Source organism: Xenopus tropicalis, chromosome 8 (genome assembly GCF_000004195.4).
Source record: "Xenopus tropicalis strain Nigerian chromosome 8, UCB_Xtro_10.0, whole genome shotgun sequence".
Lineage (NCBI taxonomy): Eukaryota > Metazoa > Chordata > Amphibia > Anura > Pipidae > Xenopus > Xenopus tropicalis.
In genome coordinates, this window is record NC_030684.2 from 39,345,875 (window position 1) to 39,366,429 (window position 20,555).

General features: G+C 38.8%; 1 protein-coding gene across 3 annotated transcripts in view; it reads left to right on the forward strand.

Moving 5' to 3' along the window:
• The window catches only part of dgkk (diacylglycerol kinase kappa), a 73,735-nt gene continuing 53,180 nt past the window's right edge, over window positions 1–20,555 (forward strand). For all 3 annotated transcript variants that reach the window (XM_004916779.4, XM_002939213.4, XM_004916780.4), the window contains exons 1-2: window positions 1–304; window positions 3,015–3,253. In XM_004916779.4, coding sequence (XP_004916836.1) covers window positions 3,059–3,253 — 195 coding nt within the window. In that variant the 5' untranslated portion in view covers window positions 1–304; window positions 3,015–3,058. The remainder of the gene's footprint in view (window positions 305–3,014; window positions 3,254–20,555) is intronic.

Below are 20,555 nucleotides of genomic sequence, written 5' to 3' on the forward strand. Positions count from 1 at the left end.
GCGACTGCCATCATCATCAGCTCTGTCGCTGAGTTTGCCCCCCATGTGTAGCACTCACCCTAGAGGTGCAGTCTGATCAGCCCATTGGCAGCGGGTAGGGTGTCACTGTGACAGGCTGGGGGGGGGGAGCCGGTGACATCTCTAGAGTTGAGCAATGCAGAGTCTTGCTACAGCCAGGATGAGGAAGGAGGAGGCAGTGTTGCTGGGGGTGAAGGCTGCCGATGGCTGCATGGCGTAAGGGACATCCTCAGCCCTGAGAAGCACAGCCACTGCTCTCCCCTAGCGATGCGCCCATACACGGCAGGTAGGTACCGGCTTGTCACGGAACAGGGAGCCCAGGAAGGGACATGTCTGTGTGGTACATCAGCATCGCCGCTATATCGGCTGTCTGTCTGTCTGTATGACTGTCTGTATGACTGCTGCTCCTCAAGCACTAGCCTCAGCTCTGCCTCACATCTCTCTACTCTGCTACTCTGTGTGACACACCATACGTGCAAAAATACACATACACACCATAAATACATATATATATATATTCAAACACACACACAATATATGCCTATACAAACACACAATATATGCCTATACAAACACACACACAATATATGCCTATACAAGCACACACACAATATATGCCTATACAAGCACACACACTATATATTCCTATACAAACACACACACAATATATGCCTATACAAACACACACACAATATATGCCTATACAAGCACACACACAATATATGCCTATACAAGCACACATACTATATATTCCTATACAAACACACACAATATATGCCTATACAAACACACACACAATATATGCCTATACAAACACACACACAATATATGCCTATACAAGCACACACACCATATATTCCTATACACACAATATATACCTATACAAACACACACACAATATATGCCTATACAAACACACACAATATTTGCCTATGCAAACACACACACAATATATACCTATACAAGCACACACACAATATATGCCTATACAAACACACACACAATATATGCCTATACAAACACACACACACACACACAATATATGCCTATGCAAACACACACAATATATGCCTATACAAACACACACACAATATATGCCTATACAAACACACACACAATATATGCCTATACAAACACACACACAATATATGCCTATACAAGCACATACACAATATATGCCTATACAAGCACACATACTATATATTCCTATACAAACACACACAATATATGCCTATACAAACACACACACAATATATGCCTATACAAACACACACACAATATATGCCAATACAAGCACACACACCATATATTCCTATACACACAATATATACCTATACAAACACACACACAATATATGCCTATACAAACACACACAATATTTGCCTATGCAAATACACTGTACACACATATATTCCTGTACATGCACCCACAAACGATATGCCAATACAAATACACATTACATACACACACACACACACACACACACACAATATATACCTATACAAACACACATGCTATAAATTAGTGTGTCCATACATTTACTTTAAGGACACACACTGTGATAAGAAAAAATGTGTTTGTGGTTGTTATGTATGCTTTATTGTGCATTTAGAAAACTGTACATGACTCAAAAGGGAGAAAATATAATTAGCTAAAGGTTAATACAGGCTATATAGTAAGTGTGTATTTGTGTGTGTGACTGTCCATATACAGAAAGACATATACAAACTAACACACTAGCAAAATATCCTGGCACCCAGACTAAAACATTGACAGCAATACTAACAGTAATAAAGTATTGTTTTTATATAAGCCACTGGATATATATATATGTTTCTCTACTGTATTTGGCATTTATATGAAAGGCAGCTAATCCCCATGCATTCATGTCCTGAGAGATTCATATGAAGGGATTACCAGCTGGAGATGCTTTAGCAGTTGCTGAACTACAGTTCACCCATGTGTAGAGCAGGTTGGGCATTTCCTTATTAGTATTTTAAAAAAAATGCTATTCTTTTTTGGAAAACACATCCAAAAATATCATGCATATTAGCCTTTGCTCAAATACATGTCATGTTAAACAAGTCATGTTACTTGACAATTTCACTCGTTCCCAAGTGTGTAAAAGCACTGGCTTATATGTATGCAAATTGCATGTTTATATACAGAACATGCTTGTACCAGTATACCAGGGTTGCACTAGAGCTGTTAGTGTGTCACACTGATGGATATGTTTTTACAGTCGCACCTCCTTTTAAACAAATTTGGTAATGGTGATGATTTCTGCTTAAGAGGGGTTGTCTCCCCACTAAATCGGTGAGCTTGTCATTTGCACTGGAATAATAAATGGTGTAAGCTTCCCTAGGTATCTGTAGCTGTGTGCAATTCTTTATTTTCTATATATATATTGAAAGAAATTCCCATCAGAATCCTGTGATTGGTATATTTTTTTTTTTTTTATCAAACAGTAATAGTTAAATGTATCTGTGGCTCCAAAAAAAGACTATTATGATAGAATATGGCAAATTGATTTCCATTCCCTCCTACAGATACACACACATACACACTGATCTGGTAGGCAATGGTACTGTCTTGCAGTATTGTGCAGAGACAGACAGAAAGCTTCGAGTGAGAGTGACAGAACCATCTGAGACACCATTTATTAAGCATATTAAGGTCATTGTGTAGAGTTTATTTCCCCTGTGCCTGTAGGTATTTATAAATTGCAGTTGAAGATATTTAGAATGGCTTTTGGGGATTGGAACTGTAGAGCCCAGATATAGGTAATTGTGTCTAAAACACAAGCCATATATAAGTATAAGCATGCAGTCACTTTAGCTAGTGCACCTTTTTACATGATACACTCCTTTTTATAGGCATTGTGACTGGGAGACATCTAAACTGCAATGAGAGATCTTACTAATAATAATACAAAATTTCTGTCCATCTGCCATATTATAGGAATCAGACACTGAATCAGTCTTATTGTGTTCTAGAATAAACTCTTGACTGCCTCTGAATTGTGACAGTTCTGAAGACCATGGCTCAGAAGCTGTCTCCAGATGATGCCTTTAAAAGAAGGGCACGGGATTCTGTGTCTTCTCTTGATTCAGATAAACTGCCCACAGCAGAAGCAACTGGCGAGGAGTCATCTGATAGTGAAGGAGAGGAACAAGAAGGTATTTCCCACAAACTCATCCGCAAGGTGTCTACATCTGGACAAATTCGGAGCAAGGTATGATAACTTTTGGCGGTCACTGACTTGAACATGGTAGGGTAGGTCAGCTTATGCAGCCACATACTGTACATTATGAGAGTGCAATCTCAGTGATTTAAAGGCAGTGGCATTCATTGATGGGAAAAGAAGTTCATGAGCAGTTTAATTTGTTAAAAATCATCAGATCCATCTATATACAGTTTAATTAATATAAAAATGCCTTGCATTTGATGTGTATTATTTTTTTACATTTAAACTGATTATTATAGTGTTTTATTACATTCTACCATTTCTTACCCATTGAACATAATCACTATACCTGTTTCATGTCATTGGACTCTATAGAGCAATAATTCCCAAACTATAGGGTTGGCCTCTTAGAGGGCCCAGAGCAGTTGCAAGAGCAGCTAGGATGAGATTTGGGGAAGATACATATTTGGTTTTAAGTTTATCCATGAAGCCTGTTGGTCAGTTCGAGTTTTGGGGTAAACCTATTTTTACTATTATAGAAAATATTGGTGAATGACTGTATTATATGTAACCTTGTTATGAACTAAGTGTGCCTTGATCAAGTACTGGACCCCCAAGGGGGGCAGGGGGTTATCAGATCGCTTGAAACTTTAAGGACACACATAATAAATGCAGGTTGCCGGGCTCCACTGATTTCATTTACATTAATTTGCAGTCGATTCAGCTCCTGTAGCTGGATTTTCTAGATGTGCCGCTTATTTTTCAAGCTATAACAGTAACACTACCATTGTATAGCACTACTAATACACTATCCTATTTTATTATGCCTGAGAGCACAGGCAGTTAGTTATCATTATGTAGGACTTATTTTCAAAATAATATATATATATATATATATGAAAATGCCAAAAAGCTTTGGCTGAAGTGAAGATGGTGTATTTCCAAATGTTTGTTACTTTAATTAATACAAACAGCAAATCAAGAAATAAGAGGTAGTTGGGGGTAGAGAGGAGAAGTAGCAGTGGCGATTCTTCCCCTCACAGCTTCCTGAGGTGACCTTCCCAATGCTGCCCCATCCCTGTGATTGCACTCTCTGCACTAGAAGAGCAAAATTTCCAGGTTACAAAACAGAATTTCGGCACATAAATTTACAAAAATGGCTTTTTTCCACCCATAGTAAACTGCAGGGTATTATTGGTTGAGCAAGGTTCTTACTATTCTGCATGCCAGCATACGGGTAACTAGAGGAAAGTGAGAGACAGTGAGAAAGAAAGGTAGAGAAAAATGGTAAGAGCCTCACCACCAATAACCACACATAAGTATCATCAGTGTACTACAAGTACATGTATATGTAAGTGGTAAATCCAGATACATTATCATACAATAGTTGGCAATGGCGTAATGACAATGTTAATTTTATATACATTTTAAGCAGAAGCAGGGACGAATTTACAATATAGGCATTCAAGGGCCTGTGCTGCTGCTTTAGGTTAATGTCCCACGGGGGGGGATTTAGTTGCTGCGATTTTTAAAAAGCGAGTTCCAGCGACAAGCTGCTTGTCTTTTCCTAACAACCGATTACTAGAGATTTCAACAACAGAGCGATTCTATTTCCCACAAATCCAGGTGTCATTTTACCCGCCCACAATTAGAAATTACATTCAGTGCAATGGGGAAATCGCAGCGACTTCCTGCTCAGTAGGTTTTACCTTTAGCAATTCCAATAGTTTTGAATGACAATGTTTTCTTTGTCAAATCACTCAAAAAAGGGTCTCATAGCGATTTGGAGCGATAAGCGATTTGAAGTAGTATTGCCGGTTTAGGAACTGGCAATTTATATTCTCTATGTAGAGACAAAGCGATCGACTTGTAGCTGTAACTCGCTTTTTAAAAATCGCAGAGACTAATCTCACTGTGGGACATTAGCCTTAGGAGGTGGCCCTAAATGGGGGTCCTGGAATCTCCACACATGCACTAATTGAGTGCTCGGGCTCCGTGCCTAGGGCAGCACTGGAAGAAATACTGCCCTGCTTAGAGGTAGTAGCCCTGCATATACACTATACTTATATTTAACAGAGTAAAGAGATATGTTTAGGGGCAGTTGCAGATAAGTAGATTCCTTAAGAACCAGGAAGATACTGTTATATATTTGTATTATAGGGTAAATCCCCTTAAATCTAATTTAATTTAAAGGGAATTTCATATTGGGAGGCTAGTGTACAGGAAACATCAGAACAATGACGACTTCAAAATTAAAAAAAGAAACACTTAGGTGAGGAAATAATATTCATAAAAAAATCAGTTGGTATCACCTCTCTAAACTGAGAGACTTTGAAATCCAGCTTGGCTGCAATGAGGGTGCAAGACCATCACTGTAGCTCAGGGGAAAAATATTTATTTTCCAAAAAAACTGTATTTTGTGAGTTCCTACAACACACCCACTGCAGTACCACAGTAAAGCAGATGCTGCATGGATGACCTTTGAAAACATTGTGCAACTGTCCATACACATGGACAGCCACATTCTTTTGTTCCATTATCCAGAGACAGCCTGAACAATTGATCTGCTGGAAATGAAAAAATGCAGCACCACTCACTTCCTCAGCTGCAGATTCAGTTTCCAAACCAGGCTGTCAAAACTTGCCTTCGACCTGCCATAGATGCCAAAATGGTCAAGGATTATGGTTGATAAAGGCCAAACTACCTGACTGAATCTGGGCAAGTACCTCCAGTGTTAACCTGTACAAATGCACATTATCCCATCTCTCTAATCGGTTGCTCATTGCCTGGGGTATTTTACTCTTCATCAGGGTCTGTTCTGGTTTCTCTGCTGGTCATCCTGTTTCCCTGAAAGACATTAAAATCTTAGTTGACTTTATATAACCTAACACCAAAATGTTATTATCTATAATCATATTCCAACAACATAATTGAGTATTTACTGTTGAAGAAATGCAACGTTTTTACATATTAAGGGCTTTTGACTCTCTTTCTATACTTAAATTGAACGCTTATTAAAGGGTCTTCCTTTTACCTCCTCAATTCTTGCCAATCCTTTGCTTCCTCTTCTAACCTACACATGGCCTTATTCTCTTCTTACCAGACCACTGTTACTTTCTGCTAACTGGCTTTACAGCTTATCATCTTGTTTGCCCTCAGTCTGGTAGATTCAGCCAAGATAACCTACTCATTCATTCATTAAAAAAAAAAATTACCCTCCAATCCTATTGGGTTTATTTGATGTTTAAATGATTTTTTTAGTAGACTTAAAACACGGTGATTCAAATTACAGAAAGATCTGGGAAAACCCCAGGTCCCAAGTGTTTTGGATAACAAAAATGTATTTTCATTTCTTTTAAACAAATACCAGCCTACTAGTCCCCACATACTGAAGCACTTGCATGCTGACTCTCTGCCCCCATCTACTGGGGCACTTACTATCACAGTCCCCACCTACTGGGGCACGTACTGACTCACAGTCCCCAACCTACTAGAGCACTTGCTGTATATGCTCAGTTACATGCTCTACTGAAATACTTACTTACTGACTACCAGAGGCCAATTGCATACGTTATTTCAGTCCATACCTACTGTGAAGATGTTATTTCCTATGCATTTGAGCACTTTTTCATAGAATTTTAGTTTCTACCAACTATATAATTGACGCATTAAGTCCTTTACTCCTTTAGTGTAAATGCTAGATTATCCACACTGCAAATTGTTGCCCTTTTTTACTTTACTATATTTACTTTGACCATATGTGCTACAGTACCAACTCCTTCAAGCTCAGTTTTACTTATTTATCTTTTAACTAACATTGCCTGTCTTAAAGGAACAGTTCAGTGTAAAAATAAAACTTGGTAAAATAGATAGACTTTGCAAATTAAAAAATGTTTTCAATATACAGTGGTGTGAAAAACTATTTGCCCCCTTCCTGATTTCTTATTCTTTTGCATGTTTGTCACACTTAAATGTTTCTGCTCATCAAAAACCGTTAACTATTAGTCAAAGATAACATAATTGAACACAAAATGCAGTTTTTAAATGAAGGTTTACGTTATTAAGGGAGAAAAAAAACTCCAAATCTACATGGCCCTGTGTGAAAAAGTGATTGCCCCCCTTGTTAAAAAATAACTTAACTGTGGTTTATCAATTTCAATTTTCAATTTCAATATCAATTTCTGTAGTCACCCCCAGGCCTGATTACTGCCACACCTGTTTCAATCAAGAAATCACTTAAATAGGAGCTACCTGACACAGAGAAGTAGACCAAAAGCACCTCAAAAGCTAGACATCATGCCAAGATCCAAAGAAATTCAGGAACAAATGAGAACAAAAGTAATTGAGATCTATCAGTCTGGTAAAGGTTATAAAGCCATTTCTAAAGCTTTGGGACTCCAGCGAACCACAGTGAGAGCCATTATCCACAAATGGCAAAAACATGGAACAGTGGGGAACCTTCCCAGGAGTGGCCGGCCGACCAAAATTACCCCAAGAGCGCAGAGACAACTCATCCGAGAGGCCCCAAAAGACCCCAGGACAACATCTAAAGAACTGCAGGCCTCACTTGCCTCAATTAAGGTCAGTGTTCACGACTCCACCATAAGAAAGAGACTGGGCAAAAATGGCCTGCATGGCAGATTTCCAAGGCGCAAACCACTTTTAAGCAAAAAGAACATTATGGCTCGTCTCAATTTTGCTAAAAAACATCTCAATGATTGCCAAGATCAATATCTTGTGGACAGACGAGACAAAAGTTGAACTTTTTGGAAGGTGCGTGTCCCGTTACATCTGGCGTAAAAGTAACACAAAGCATTTCAGAAAAAGAACATCATACCAACAGTAAAATATGGTGGTGGTAGTGTGATGGTCTGGGGTTGTTTTGCTGCTTCAGGACCTGGAAGGCTTGCTGTGATAGATGGAACCATGAATTCTACTGTCTACCAAAAAATCCTGAAGGAGAATGTCCTGCCATCTGTTCGTCAACTCAAGCTGAAGCGATCTTGGGTGCTGCAGCAGGACAATGACCCAAAACACACCAGCAAATCCACCTCTGAATGGCTGAAGAAAAACAAAATGAAGACTTTGGAGTGGCCTAGTCAAAGTCCTGACCTGAATCCTATTGAGATGTTGTGGCATGACCTTAAAAAGGCGGTTCATGCTAGAAAACCCTCAAATAAAGCTGAATTACAACAATTCTGCAAAGATGAGTGGTCCAAAATTCCTCCAGAGCGCTGTAAAAGACTCGTTGCAAGTTATCGCAAACGCTTGATTGCAGTTATTGCTGCTAAGGATGGCCCAACCAGTTATTAGGTTCAGGGGGCAATTACTTTTTCACACAGGGCCATGTAGGTTTGGATTTTTTTTCTCCCTAAATAATAAAAACCCTCATTTAAAAACTGCATTTTGTGTTTACTTGTGTTATCTTTGACTAATAGTTAAATGTGTTTGATGATCAGAAACATTTAAGTGTGACAAACATGCAAAAGAATAAGAAATCAGGAAGGGGGCAAATAGTTTTTCACACCACTGTAGTTATTTATCCAAAAATATAAAGGCTAGAGTGAATGGATGTCTAACGTAACAACCGGAACACTACTTCCTCCTTTACAGCTCTCTAAGCTGTTATCAGTCAGTAACCAATCAGTGACTTGAGGGGAGGGGGGTATATGGGACATAACCTTTTAGTTAGTTTGCTTTTGAATCTAACCTGCATGCTCACAAACTAACTGAACAGTTATGTCCCATGTGCCCCCCCCTTAAGTCACTGACTAACTAAGAGGTTAGAGACCCAAAAGCAAGAAGTAGAGTTCTAGCCATTATGTTAGATATCTGCCCACTACAGTCTTTATAGATTACATTTTTGTCTAATCAACTATATTATAAATATTTTTTTTGCACAGCCTGATCTGAATCAGTGCTGAGTGTTCTAGGAATAGTAGCTCCCTTTGCGCGACTATTTCGTCGCAATTTTTTCTTATCGAGCGATTGTAAACGGTGGAAAAACGAATCCGATTTTTTGCACGATGGTGACGAAAAAGTTGCGGAACATACAAAAAAGTCGCGACGGCAACGAAAAAGTCGCAAAAATACCAATCATTGCGAAAAAAACTTATTCGGATGCCTTCGGACCGTTCGTGGATTAGTAAATCTCCCCCTAAGTTTCTCTTCAGCCATCCAAGTTATGTGGCATTAAAGCAGTTTATTGTTAGTCAATATCTCCATGATTGTTCTCATTTTACATCTGCTATTTAAAGTTTATTCCAATTCTGGCCACAGGCTGCTAATAAGCCTTCTACTTAACACTAAAATGCCAGGTGGTAAATATGCCCCAGATGCAAGTGCTTCTTGAATGAGCTCTAAGGGGTGTGATTTTTTAACCGTTGGTGCTCTTGCATTTTTGCCTGGAGCATTATTAAATTACTCTTCTGTATGTCTTTGGCTGTTCTCTTAGCTGAAACCATTCAAATGTTAAAGTGCAACTATATTTTACAACACCGCCCTATTAATCTAGTAATTCATGTTTAAATTGTAGCTTTGGAGCAGGGATCCCCAACCTTTTATACCCGTGAGCCACATTTAAATGGAAAAAGTTTTGGAGAGCAACGCAAGCATGAAAAAAGTTGCTGGAAGTACCAATGAGAGCTATAATTGGCAGCCCTATGTTGAGTGGAAGCCTACAGAAGGCTCTGTTTGGCAATTACACTTAGTTTTTAATCAATCAAAGCTTGCTTTCTAAACAGAAATTCAAAAATAAGCACCTGCTTTGAAGCCACTGGGAGCAACATCCAAAGGGTTGGGGAGCAACATGTTACTCACAAGCCACTGGTTGGGGATCACTGCTTTGGAGGCACTGCAGTAGAAATACTATTTCCTAAAAATGAGGAAGGATGTATGTATGGGTTGCTGCTGTGTGTCCCTGAGATAGACCATTACTGTAAAAGCTTGCTGTATGTCCATTATTAGCAGTAAAGTACAGCCAGAAGCTTTTAGTGATGTATTGTATTTTTAAAAAGTCTACAGCTTTATTTAAAATCCATTGTCAAACAGGAGTCTGGGTGTTTGTGGGACCCATGGGATCCACTTGTAAGTACATTTTTAACACATTTGTGATTTGTACTTGTTTGTAGGTGAAATGTTTAAATGCATTTTTTTGCTTCATTTGGTCCCTGAATTAGAAACCTATTAGGGATCACTCTCAGGTAATTATTATTAACACTTATTTATAAAGTACTGACATATTCAGCAATGCTGTATAATAAATGGATGTATACACTGAACATACAAAAAATTACCAATACAAGAGTTCAAGTGGGTCCTACAATCGAGTTTACAATCTAAAATAAGCCCATGATTATCCTGTCCAATGTTCACAATCTGTGTCTGCCATTGATTTAATTTGCACTTAAACATGTTCAAAGGCCAAACAACAGAGGGGTCTTTTACTAAAGCCCCAGAGACAAGTGCAAGAGAATTTATCGCAAAATCACACCACTTAGTGCTCATTCACTAAGAACTCGCATCTGGGGCATAGCTGCCATTAATGACAGGGTTCCTTTGCACCATGTTACTGTCAGCACTACCCTAGCTAGAGGCAGGCCCGGATTTGTGCCAAGGCCACACAGGCCTGGGCCTAGGGTTGCATGCTGCCCAGCCGCACCTCAACAGGGAAAAGGATGCGCAGAAAACTTCAGCACGTCCTGTCCCCAGTGCTCTGCATGTGTGATCCGGAGGGGGGGGGGGGCGGGGAATGAGGGCGGCCTCTGGGCATCTTCACTACAAATGCTACACTGGCTAGAGGACAGGTATGGAGTGGGATGGGGGACACCTACATTTTTCCCCCAGCCCAACCTCATGAATACTGACCTGCCAATCAATCCAAAAAGCAAAGGTCAAGTTTATGGTAGGACAAAGTGAAAAGCATAAAAACCATGGTGACGTAGAACTGTTTTGCGTATGCACCCTATCCCACTGTTTTTACATGTCATGTGCATGTGAGTGACACATCAAAAGGAACATGGCATACCAGATAAGCAGCAGACTGGTGGCATGGCTAGGCTGCTCGGGCATGATCTGAATAGATTACTAAGTGTGCAAAATATTCAAATTATCAATGTAAAATATTATACAAAGCTACATTTTGTATCATTATTTTTTTAAACATTGTATTATGGCTTTATATAGATTACACATTATCCCACTTGAGCTTATAGTCTATGGTCGCTATCATATACAAAATTATAATTTCATATCAGTTATCCTGTACATTTTTGGAGTGTGGGAGGAAGCACCGTTTATTTAATTTTTTTGTTCCATAAATGCAATCAGATCTAGTTTATGAAGCCCATCTGAAGGATAGGTAGGGCTGGAGGGTACATTTACAACTATGACTGCTGCTAATTGGGAGGTGTTAATAAACAAAGATAACAAGGGTAACACATTACGCTGCAGAAAGCACCATTGGGTTGGTATACTGAGAAAATATATAAATATGAAGAGAAGCTTCTTGAAGTGCAGTAGAAATGAGGATTATACAGTTAATGATATCCTGGAGGAAAGAGGCTGTGCAGCTACTGATAGAGAGTTGCAGCATTGGTAAATCAGTTAGAGAGGAAAATCAATCTGGCATCTGTCTTCATTTCTCATAGCCCTACTGCCCTAATTTTATGCTCTAATCAGCTATGTGAAACATTATCAAAAGCTTTAATGAAATCTAAATATATCGCATCAAATGCATTGCTTTGATCCAGTTTTCAAAAGCTTATCAGAGTTACTGAGTTGACTGACGCTCTAAAATGCCAAGTTAAAGTTTATACCTTAGCATCTGTAAAGATCCTTTGAAATATATTCTCAATACCCTGGAAGGCTTACCGGTCTCTAATTCCCTGCTTGTCATCTGTTTTTCAGTTATTGGTCCCCTACTCGATTTAAGATAGGCTTATAATAGTATAACAAATGTTGTTCTTTTTCTTAAGGCAGGATAGGCCCCTAAGGAGGGTAGTGATATTATTTGCCAACTTTTGCTGTCACCTGCAGCATTTCAGCAAAACAAATAACAATAAGCCTCTCTGATTCTGTTTTCGAGATAGCACTGGTGCCCCCTACCCCCAACACTAAAAGGACTACCAGTACTACAGGGTATTTCAGTGGTAGGGATGGCCCTTCCACCTAACTACTTCCTTTCAGATTCTCAATGTGGGAATATAGGAATTAATGTAGCTTTGCTCTCTATTAGTAAACGTCACTGTCTTAAAATGCCTATGGGTTGGTGGCTCTGTGGCCAGGTGATTTATAAAATTTCTACAGTGACCCTGAGTCTGTGATACAAATGTGTTTGTAAATGGGCCAGTCCTTCACAAAAGATTTCCTGTTATTTAATGCTCACTTCTAGAAACTGATGGAAACTGATTCTTTAGTGGCCCTATCTCTTTTTTTATACAATTTGATTTGGAGAAGTTATTAATTCATTTGTTATCAGTCCTTCATTTTCTGACTTCCCTTTAAAACTGTTATGCTTATTATAATTATTTAATAAGACCACATTCTACATTTAACAGTCTTTGTTCTGTTATCAGAGTGTTCACAGAACTTTCTTATTCATTAACTTTGACATCAGTAGCTCTTTTGGGCAGGGCCCTCTTTACCCCTTGTATCAGTTGTTGTTTTTTTGTAGGTATCAGTATCAGTGTTCTACCCAGGGCATTTTTGCCAGGTGGATCATCTAGCACTTTTTTGCGGCTGCTTCCATACTATCCACACTTCACTTGCACTAATAAAAACTTACCAGAAGCCAGTAGGACTGCATAGTGTAATTGCTGAAGCGCAAAGTCCTACTAGCTTCTATAAATCCAGTTCTATTATGGCTTGATGAGGAGGAATTGAATGGGTTAGTTATTTTTTTTTATTCCCAGCAGCAAACTTTTTTCCCCTCCTGGACAATGTTTTTTCAGAGGAGAATAAAATATTTTATTTTGCCTAAAAAACCTGATTTATGTAACTATTTGTATTTATTCCTATGAAAGGAATCAACCATAATACCTATTATGGTAAGTATGTATTTACCCTCTTCAATAAACTCTAATGTAAAGTAAAGGCCACTAGTGGCTTGATCTTTAGGGGTATTGTACAGGTATGGGACCCGTTATCCAGAATGCTTGGGACCTGGGGTGTTCCGGCTACGGGGTCTTTCCGTAATTTGCATCTCCTAAGTTTGCTTAAAAAAATATTTACAGTAATTAAACCCAATAGGATTGTTTTGGTTCCAATAAGGATTCATTATATCTTAGTTGGGATCAAGTCCAAGGTACTGTTTTATTATTACAGAGAAAAAGGAAATCATTTTTAAAAATGTGAAAATTATTTGATTAAAATGGAGTCTATGGGAGATGGCCTTTCCTGAATTCGGAACTTTCTGGATAATGGGTTTCCATGTAAAGGGTGGGATACCTGTACAACATTTGTTTCCTTACTCAGCTGGAAAAGCCAAAAACAAATTCCCTGTCCCACCTCCATAATGTACAGTATAGCCTAGGTGCAAATTATAGTTTTTTTAGGTGTTATAGGTGCAACTTGTAGGTATTTTTTAGGTCTTTTATGCTGCTATGTTTTAGCAATTTGAAAAAAAAACGTGGATTTTACTCATTTTCCGTGCAACATATGCCTCATTTATAAACATGCACAGTTGTGCTGCTTAGCTTGCATGGGCAAAGTTTGGCAGCAAGTTGCATCAAACATTGCAAACTAATATTGCATATACGCATTGCATGCACACAAATGCCAGCTAGAAGATCCCAGCAATTGACAGACACTGGGAGTACTGTAGCAGGGTATATGGAGAATTCCTCTGGTGAGGCAAACAGATATCTGATATATAAAATGCCATTGCAGGGCTCTCACTTGTATACTCATTTTGTGGCTTTGTGTATGCGCTTCTTTCAGGAGCGGATTAAAATTGCTCTTTGAATCTCTAATTCTTTTGCTCTCAAGTTATTTTAATGCAGCTCTCTGTATAATCTGCTTTATCATCTGATGCCTTAATGTAAAATGTATTATGCCAAGCTCTCTGCTGCACAACTTTTCAGTCTATACCGTGTGTGTCTGTCAGGACTGTCCAGCCTCCAGACCCCCAACATATTATAAGCTTCAACATGTAGAGAGGTAAACAGAAGATATCTGTTGGTTGTGTGTTGGCAAACTCATATTAGTCCATAGTTTGCACCTATAACCAGTACTTATTGACCTGGCTAATGTTCCCCCATGGTACCCTACTCACTTGCTGTTTATTGTGATTGCATATAGGCACATTCTAACAGTATGTCTCCCATTTTATTTGCTTTGCTGTTCCCACTGACTCCTTCATACCAATGCTACAAATGCATCATTGCAGGAGGAATAATTCATGTATTATTGTGTGCAGCTGAGTAGAAGCAATGTGCTTAAACCATTACGAATATGGACAATAGATAGACCAGGGAGAGGGAAATGATTGTGTAGGGAGGATTAATCTGCATTGTTATAGACACCTAACTTATCCTAATCCTCTATATTTGTGTCTGGATACAGCTGTACTGTTCTATTTTACTGATTTTGCTGTGTATTTCTCTAGAGTCCTTAAAAAGCAGCATCTGTGATTTGCCAGCCTCCAACCCCTTTGTGCTTTTCCTCTACAAAGTAGCACTGTCACTGAATGGTTAAGAGAGCTCTTATTTTTCCTCAAAAAAATTATCTTCTAGTTGTTGTATGTTCCTTGTCAGATTTGCTTTTCCAGCTAGGGAGGATGGCTATCACTATATAGTGCATCATGATCAGTGTCAGGAACTAGACACTTAGGGGGCCATTTTTTCCGATTTGGATTTTTTAGAGCTAAAAGTTGCAAAAAAACACACACACATGACAATACACTGAGCAACATTCCTATGGGATTTTTAGAAAGGTATTTATCAATAGGTGAAAGTTAGAACCATTTGAGGAATATGCTTCTAAAAATGCTGTAGAAATGAATAGAATATTGGTGAGTTTTTATGTATTAAGCTTTAAACTTTGATACATTTTGATAAATCAGCTCCTTAGTGTCAGTGTACGTATACTCAACAGATATATATATAGTGCAGCATATTTACTGACATATAATACCTAAATATGCATGCAGCATGTTCAGCGAAACTACACAGAGACTCATCAGTTATACAATACAGCATATTTAGTGTCATTTTATACACAGCAGAATTATACGGTCTAGCAAGTTCACTGTCAGTGTTTAAATACTTATCAGAATTAATGCAGTAAAGCACATTCAGTGTCAGAAAATAGATATTCATCAGCGTTATAAAGAGCTGTATGCTCAGTGCTAGTGTACATTATACTTAGCAGAATTATACAGTGCTACAAATAGTCGGTGTATTTAATAAGCAGAATTAAACAAGTTCAGTGTCATTGGGTAGCTAGTCATAATTATCAGAATTATCCAGCACAGCATGCTCCCTGCCAGTGTAAACAATACTCATGAGCATTATACAATGCAGTATGGTCATTGTCAGCACGAGTGTCAGTAAATATGCACCAGAAATAAACACAGTTACATAGGGTTGAAAAAAGACCAGAGTTCAACCTCTTCCAAGTAAACCCAGCACACACAAACCTATACTTACCAATCTATCCACTCACATACATAAGCTATATATATACCAACATCAATTCTACCACAATAGCCTTGGATACTATGCTTGTTCAAGAACTCATCCAGGCCCCCTTTAAAAGGCATTAACAGAATCTGCCATTACAACATCACTAGGAAGGGCATTCCACAACATTAGGTTTCAGTGTGTACTAAGGATTATACTGTGTTGAATCTTTGGTGCCATTGATAAGATAGTATAGGTATTTCTGTTTTTTGTTTGTTTTTTTGCTGTGTTATTAATAAAGTTTTACTACCATATGGATTGAGTTTCTACAGATTTCATTTTTTTGTTTGGATGTTTGCTTCTCAATAGCAGTTTCATGACTAGGCTTCTCAATAGCATATTCATGACTGGGCTTCTTAATAGCATATTCATGACTGGGCTTCTCAATAGCAATGTTCATGACTGGGCTTCTCAGTAGCATGTTCATGACTGGGCTTCTCAGTAGCATGTTCATGACCGGTCTTCTCAGTAGCATGTTCATGACTGGGCTTCTCAGTAGCATGTTCATGACTGGGCTTCTCAGTAGCATGTTCATGACTGGGCTTCTCAATAGCATGTTCATGACTGGGCTTCTCAATAGCATGTTCATGACTGGGCTTCTCAGTAGCATGTTCATGACTGGGCTTCTCAATAGCATGTTCATGACTGGGCTTCTCAGTAGCATGTTCATGACTGGGCTTCTCAGTAGCATGTTCATGACTGGGCTTCTCAGTAGCATGTTCATGACTGGGCTTCTCAGTAGCATGTTCATGACTGGGCTTCTCAGTAGCATGTTCATGACGGGGCTTCTCAGTAGCATGTTCATGACCGGGCTTCTCAATAGCATGTTCATGACCGGGCTTCTCAGTAGCATGTTCATGACTGGGCTTCTCAGTAGCATGTTCATGACTGGGCTTCTCAGCAGCATGTTCATGACTGGGCTTCTCAGCAGCATGTTCATGACTGGGCTTCTCAGTAGCATGTTTATGACTGGGCTTCTCAGTAGCATGTTCATGACTGGGCTTCTGAATAGCATGTTCATGACTGGGCTTCTCAATAGCATGTTCATGACTGGGCTTCTCAGTAGCATGTTCATGTCTGGGCTTCTCAGTAGCATGTTCACATTTGGGCTCCTAAGTAACATGTTTACGAGTGAGCTTCTGAGAAGTGTAGTCATTTGTACTTCAAGTGAAATGTCACATCTAAATCCTTGAAGGATCCATTTGTTTTTCTGATGTTGTTTTTCTCAAAAGTCTTTACCAACACCAGTGTTAAAGGCACAAATACTTTTCCTGTCCTGCTTCCTTACTGTCCAGCTTTCACCTCAATAAAGATTCACAGAAAATACTGCATAAAACTGATATTTGTTTTTATCAGTACATTGATCCGTTGCGCTTCCATTGTACTTATATGTTTTATTTAGCATTGGACTTACTTCTCTCACCCCCATTTTCTGTATTTCTATATTTTGTAGGTCTTTTATTCTGGTTAATCCAACTGACAGTTTGCTCCATTTTTCTTGACTGCTCAGTGATTTGTGTTATTAATTGCACCAAGAAGGCAAAAGCTGCCTACAGCTTCTGTGTCTGCACTATCAACTCTAGAGTTAACTGCATTTCTGCTATGCTATTTAGAGATGGTTGTACGGGACATTAGGGCATCAGTGGTTTAACCATGACTCAGCTTTTCAGTATAAGATACAATCTGCAGAAAGAAAAAAGCACAGTTAGTTCCACTAAAAATATATTTTCTCATAGAACACGTCATTTCTATTAGCCTGATGGCTGCAACTCCATTAATGCTCTGAGTTTATGGTGCTTCAAGTTGCAGTACGGTGGACAAGTGTAGAGTGGATTATTTCTTCTATTGGAAGTTTGTCCATATTGAAGTTTTGTTCTATTGGAAATGTGTCCATATTTCCAGCACTGTATAATTTGGAACTCCCTCTGCCATTAAAGATGTTAACCTTTCCTTGTACACTGTTAACTGGGAAGAATAAAGCAGTACCTGTACCATAGATTAATTGCTAAAGATGTGCAGCGGGTCTCTACTTATTCTTCAGACTTTAGGCTTGAATCATTTTAGCAATGCACTGAAAAGCACAATATTCACTAAGACTTTGTAATGCTTGCCCTGTCAGACTTCTAACCCAAGAATGGGATAAATGTCTCTTGGCGGCACTGTCTTATAACACTGGCAAGCCAGAGGTTTGCTCAGCTTGTGAGTTAAGGTTGCTTTGAACCAAAGATGATAGGAGGGTTCCCATTGTTTATTGGGTTTCTGTAGTAAAACTAATATTCTACTGAAAGTAGTGCTGAAATCTACCCAGTCTCTAAACATAGGTAGATGCAAGTTCTAGGATTTATTGTAGGCATCCAGTGACTCTGTGGAACATTCAATGGCTAACTTTATGGGGAGATCCTGGTGTCACATAGCCACCCTGACTGTACATCCATGATGTTGACACCTCTAGGGTAGATATCTGCCTACAGACATATCTGTAGTGTAAAGCTGACATTAAATAGTTGCTTCAAGCTCAGTTTTTTTATATATATGTAGTATACAGTATATCTTATATTACAAATGCACACCTTTGGTGGGACTTCAAGACTAGATTGTCATCTATAGAGTCCTAAAATAAGATGGATATTGGGGTCCTAAGATTACTGTGAATAGAGTTTTGCCTCACTCTCTGCCTGCATTCAGCAGGCAGTTCAAACATCAGAACCCCTTAAACACCCTAATTAGAATGCAAGCTGGAGAGTAAGGAGGAACTTTAGTACTTAGTTTTTAACTCAGAAGAAGTTGCAGAGTGTAGTTTGTACATACAATGGATTCAGGTTTGGTTCTGTTTCCTTTTGTCACCATTATTTGTCCCAATAAATAGTCCTGTAGGGTTGAATTCTGGCATTAGAGAGGCACCCATAAATGGGGCTTCCAATGAAAAATATCCAACCATGGATAGATGGGTTCTTGACTTCAGACATGCTAATGCATCTAAACAAGTGTGAAATCCTGGCATCAGATATAGACTAGTTCTGTGGGATCTAAAACTTGTAAAAAGGATTTCTTGATGGAGACTCCACAAAATGGAGGCTGATGCTATACTGGCTTTATTAGTCTAGGCCAGTGATACTTATTTATCCAAGGGAATCCCCATTGGCCCTCCTTACATAATTCTTGAAATAAAAAATTTCACTTTGTTTGTGTTGATCGAAAATGTTTTAGATCACGAAGGACATACCTTAAATAGACCCTTCTGTCCCTAAAAGCAGACACGCAAACCTGACCCTTGTACTGTTTTCTGTCAGTTTTCCATCACACGAGTCTATATTTAGCTATTGTTACATACAGAGGAAGTTGCTGTGGTTTCTGAAGCACAATACCAATCTATAATACGCTCCTTCCCTGCCACAGAGACCTACAGCTCTAGCCTTTCTTAATAGGAAATGCAGGTAAACTTGTGATTTTACCAGGTTTATTTTGTTATCGGTGATTGTTCGCACCTAAGTTGCAAAAAAGCCTAAATACTTGTTCTGTTCTTTGTAATTATCATCATGCAGCACAGCATGTGCGTCTGCTAAACAGATACTCAGCACAATTATACAACACAGCATGTGCATTGTTGGTGTAAAGTTCATTATGCCAATCAGCATTAATTATGAATGAACTGAAAATGAACTGAAAATCATTATAACAGAGCATCAAACAGTATGTGCATTATCAAGATCCCGAAACTCAAAATCTGTAGAACATCAACGTTCTCAAATGAGTGACCAGAAATACGAGCCAAGTATCATCTTACCACACAATGTCCTAAGAACTAGGTACTAATCATCATTATACCACAGAGAACCATCAATATCAACAGACATATAATGATCAGCATTATACTACATGGCACTCTCTGTTGCAATAAATGTGTACTTTATGCTTACATACTGATGAGGTACTCGTCCACAATACACCAAACGTGAAGTGTTCAAAATCAAACACAAACAACTTGTTGTAGCAGCAGCTTTACCTGCTGCAATAAATATATTGCATCGATTATTTGATACTTTATTGTTACAGTACAATACAATACACTGTTCATGGTTAGTATTCCCTGTAGTAGAACATGCAATCAACCTGTCACCTATATCTGTCCACTAAGAGCACCCACTATTAGCAGAACATCACCCTCTGTCTATGCACTGAGAGCATTCACTTTTGGCACAACTGGAACCACATGTTATTCTGTATCCATGCATGGCTAGCATTCACTCTAAGTAGATATATAAAAGATATCACCCTGTATCTATGCAATGGGAGCATTCACTTTTGGCACAACAGGTACCACATGTTGTTCTTTATCCATGCATGGTTAGCATTCACTCTAAGTAGGTATGTAAAAGATATCATCCTGTATCTATGCACAGGAGAGCATTCACCTTTGGCACAACAGGTACCACATGCTATTCTCTACCCATGCATGGTTAGCATTCACTCTTAGTAGATATGTTGAACATGTCACCCTGTATCTACACACTGAGAGCATTCACTTTTGGCACAACAGGCACCACATGTTATTCTCTATCCATGCATGGTTAGCATTCACTCTGAGTACAATAAAAACCTACTAGATATGTTGAACATGTCACCCTGTATCTATGCACTGAGAGCATTCAAAACATGCAAGTCACCTTCTA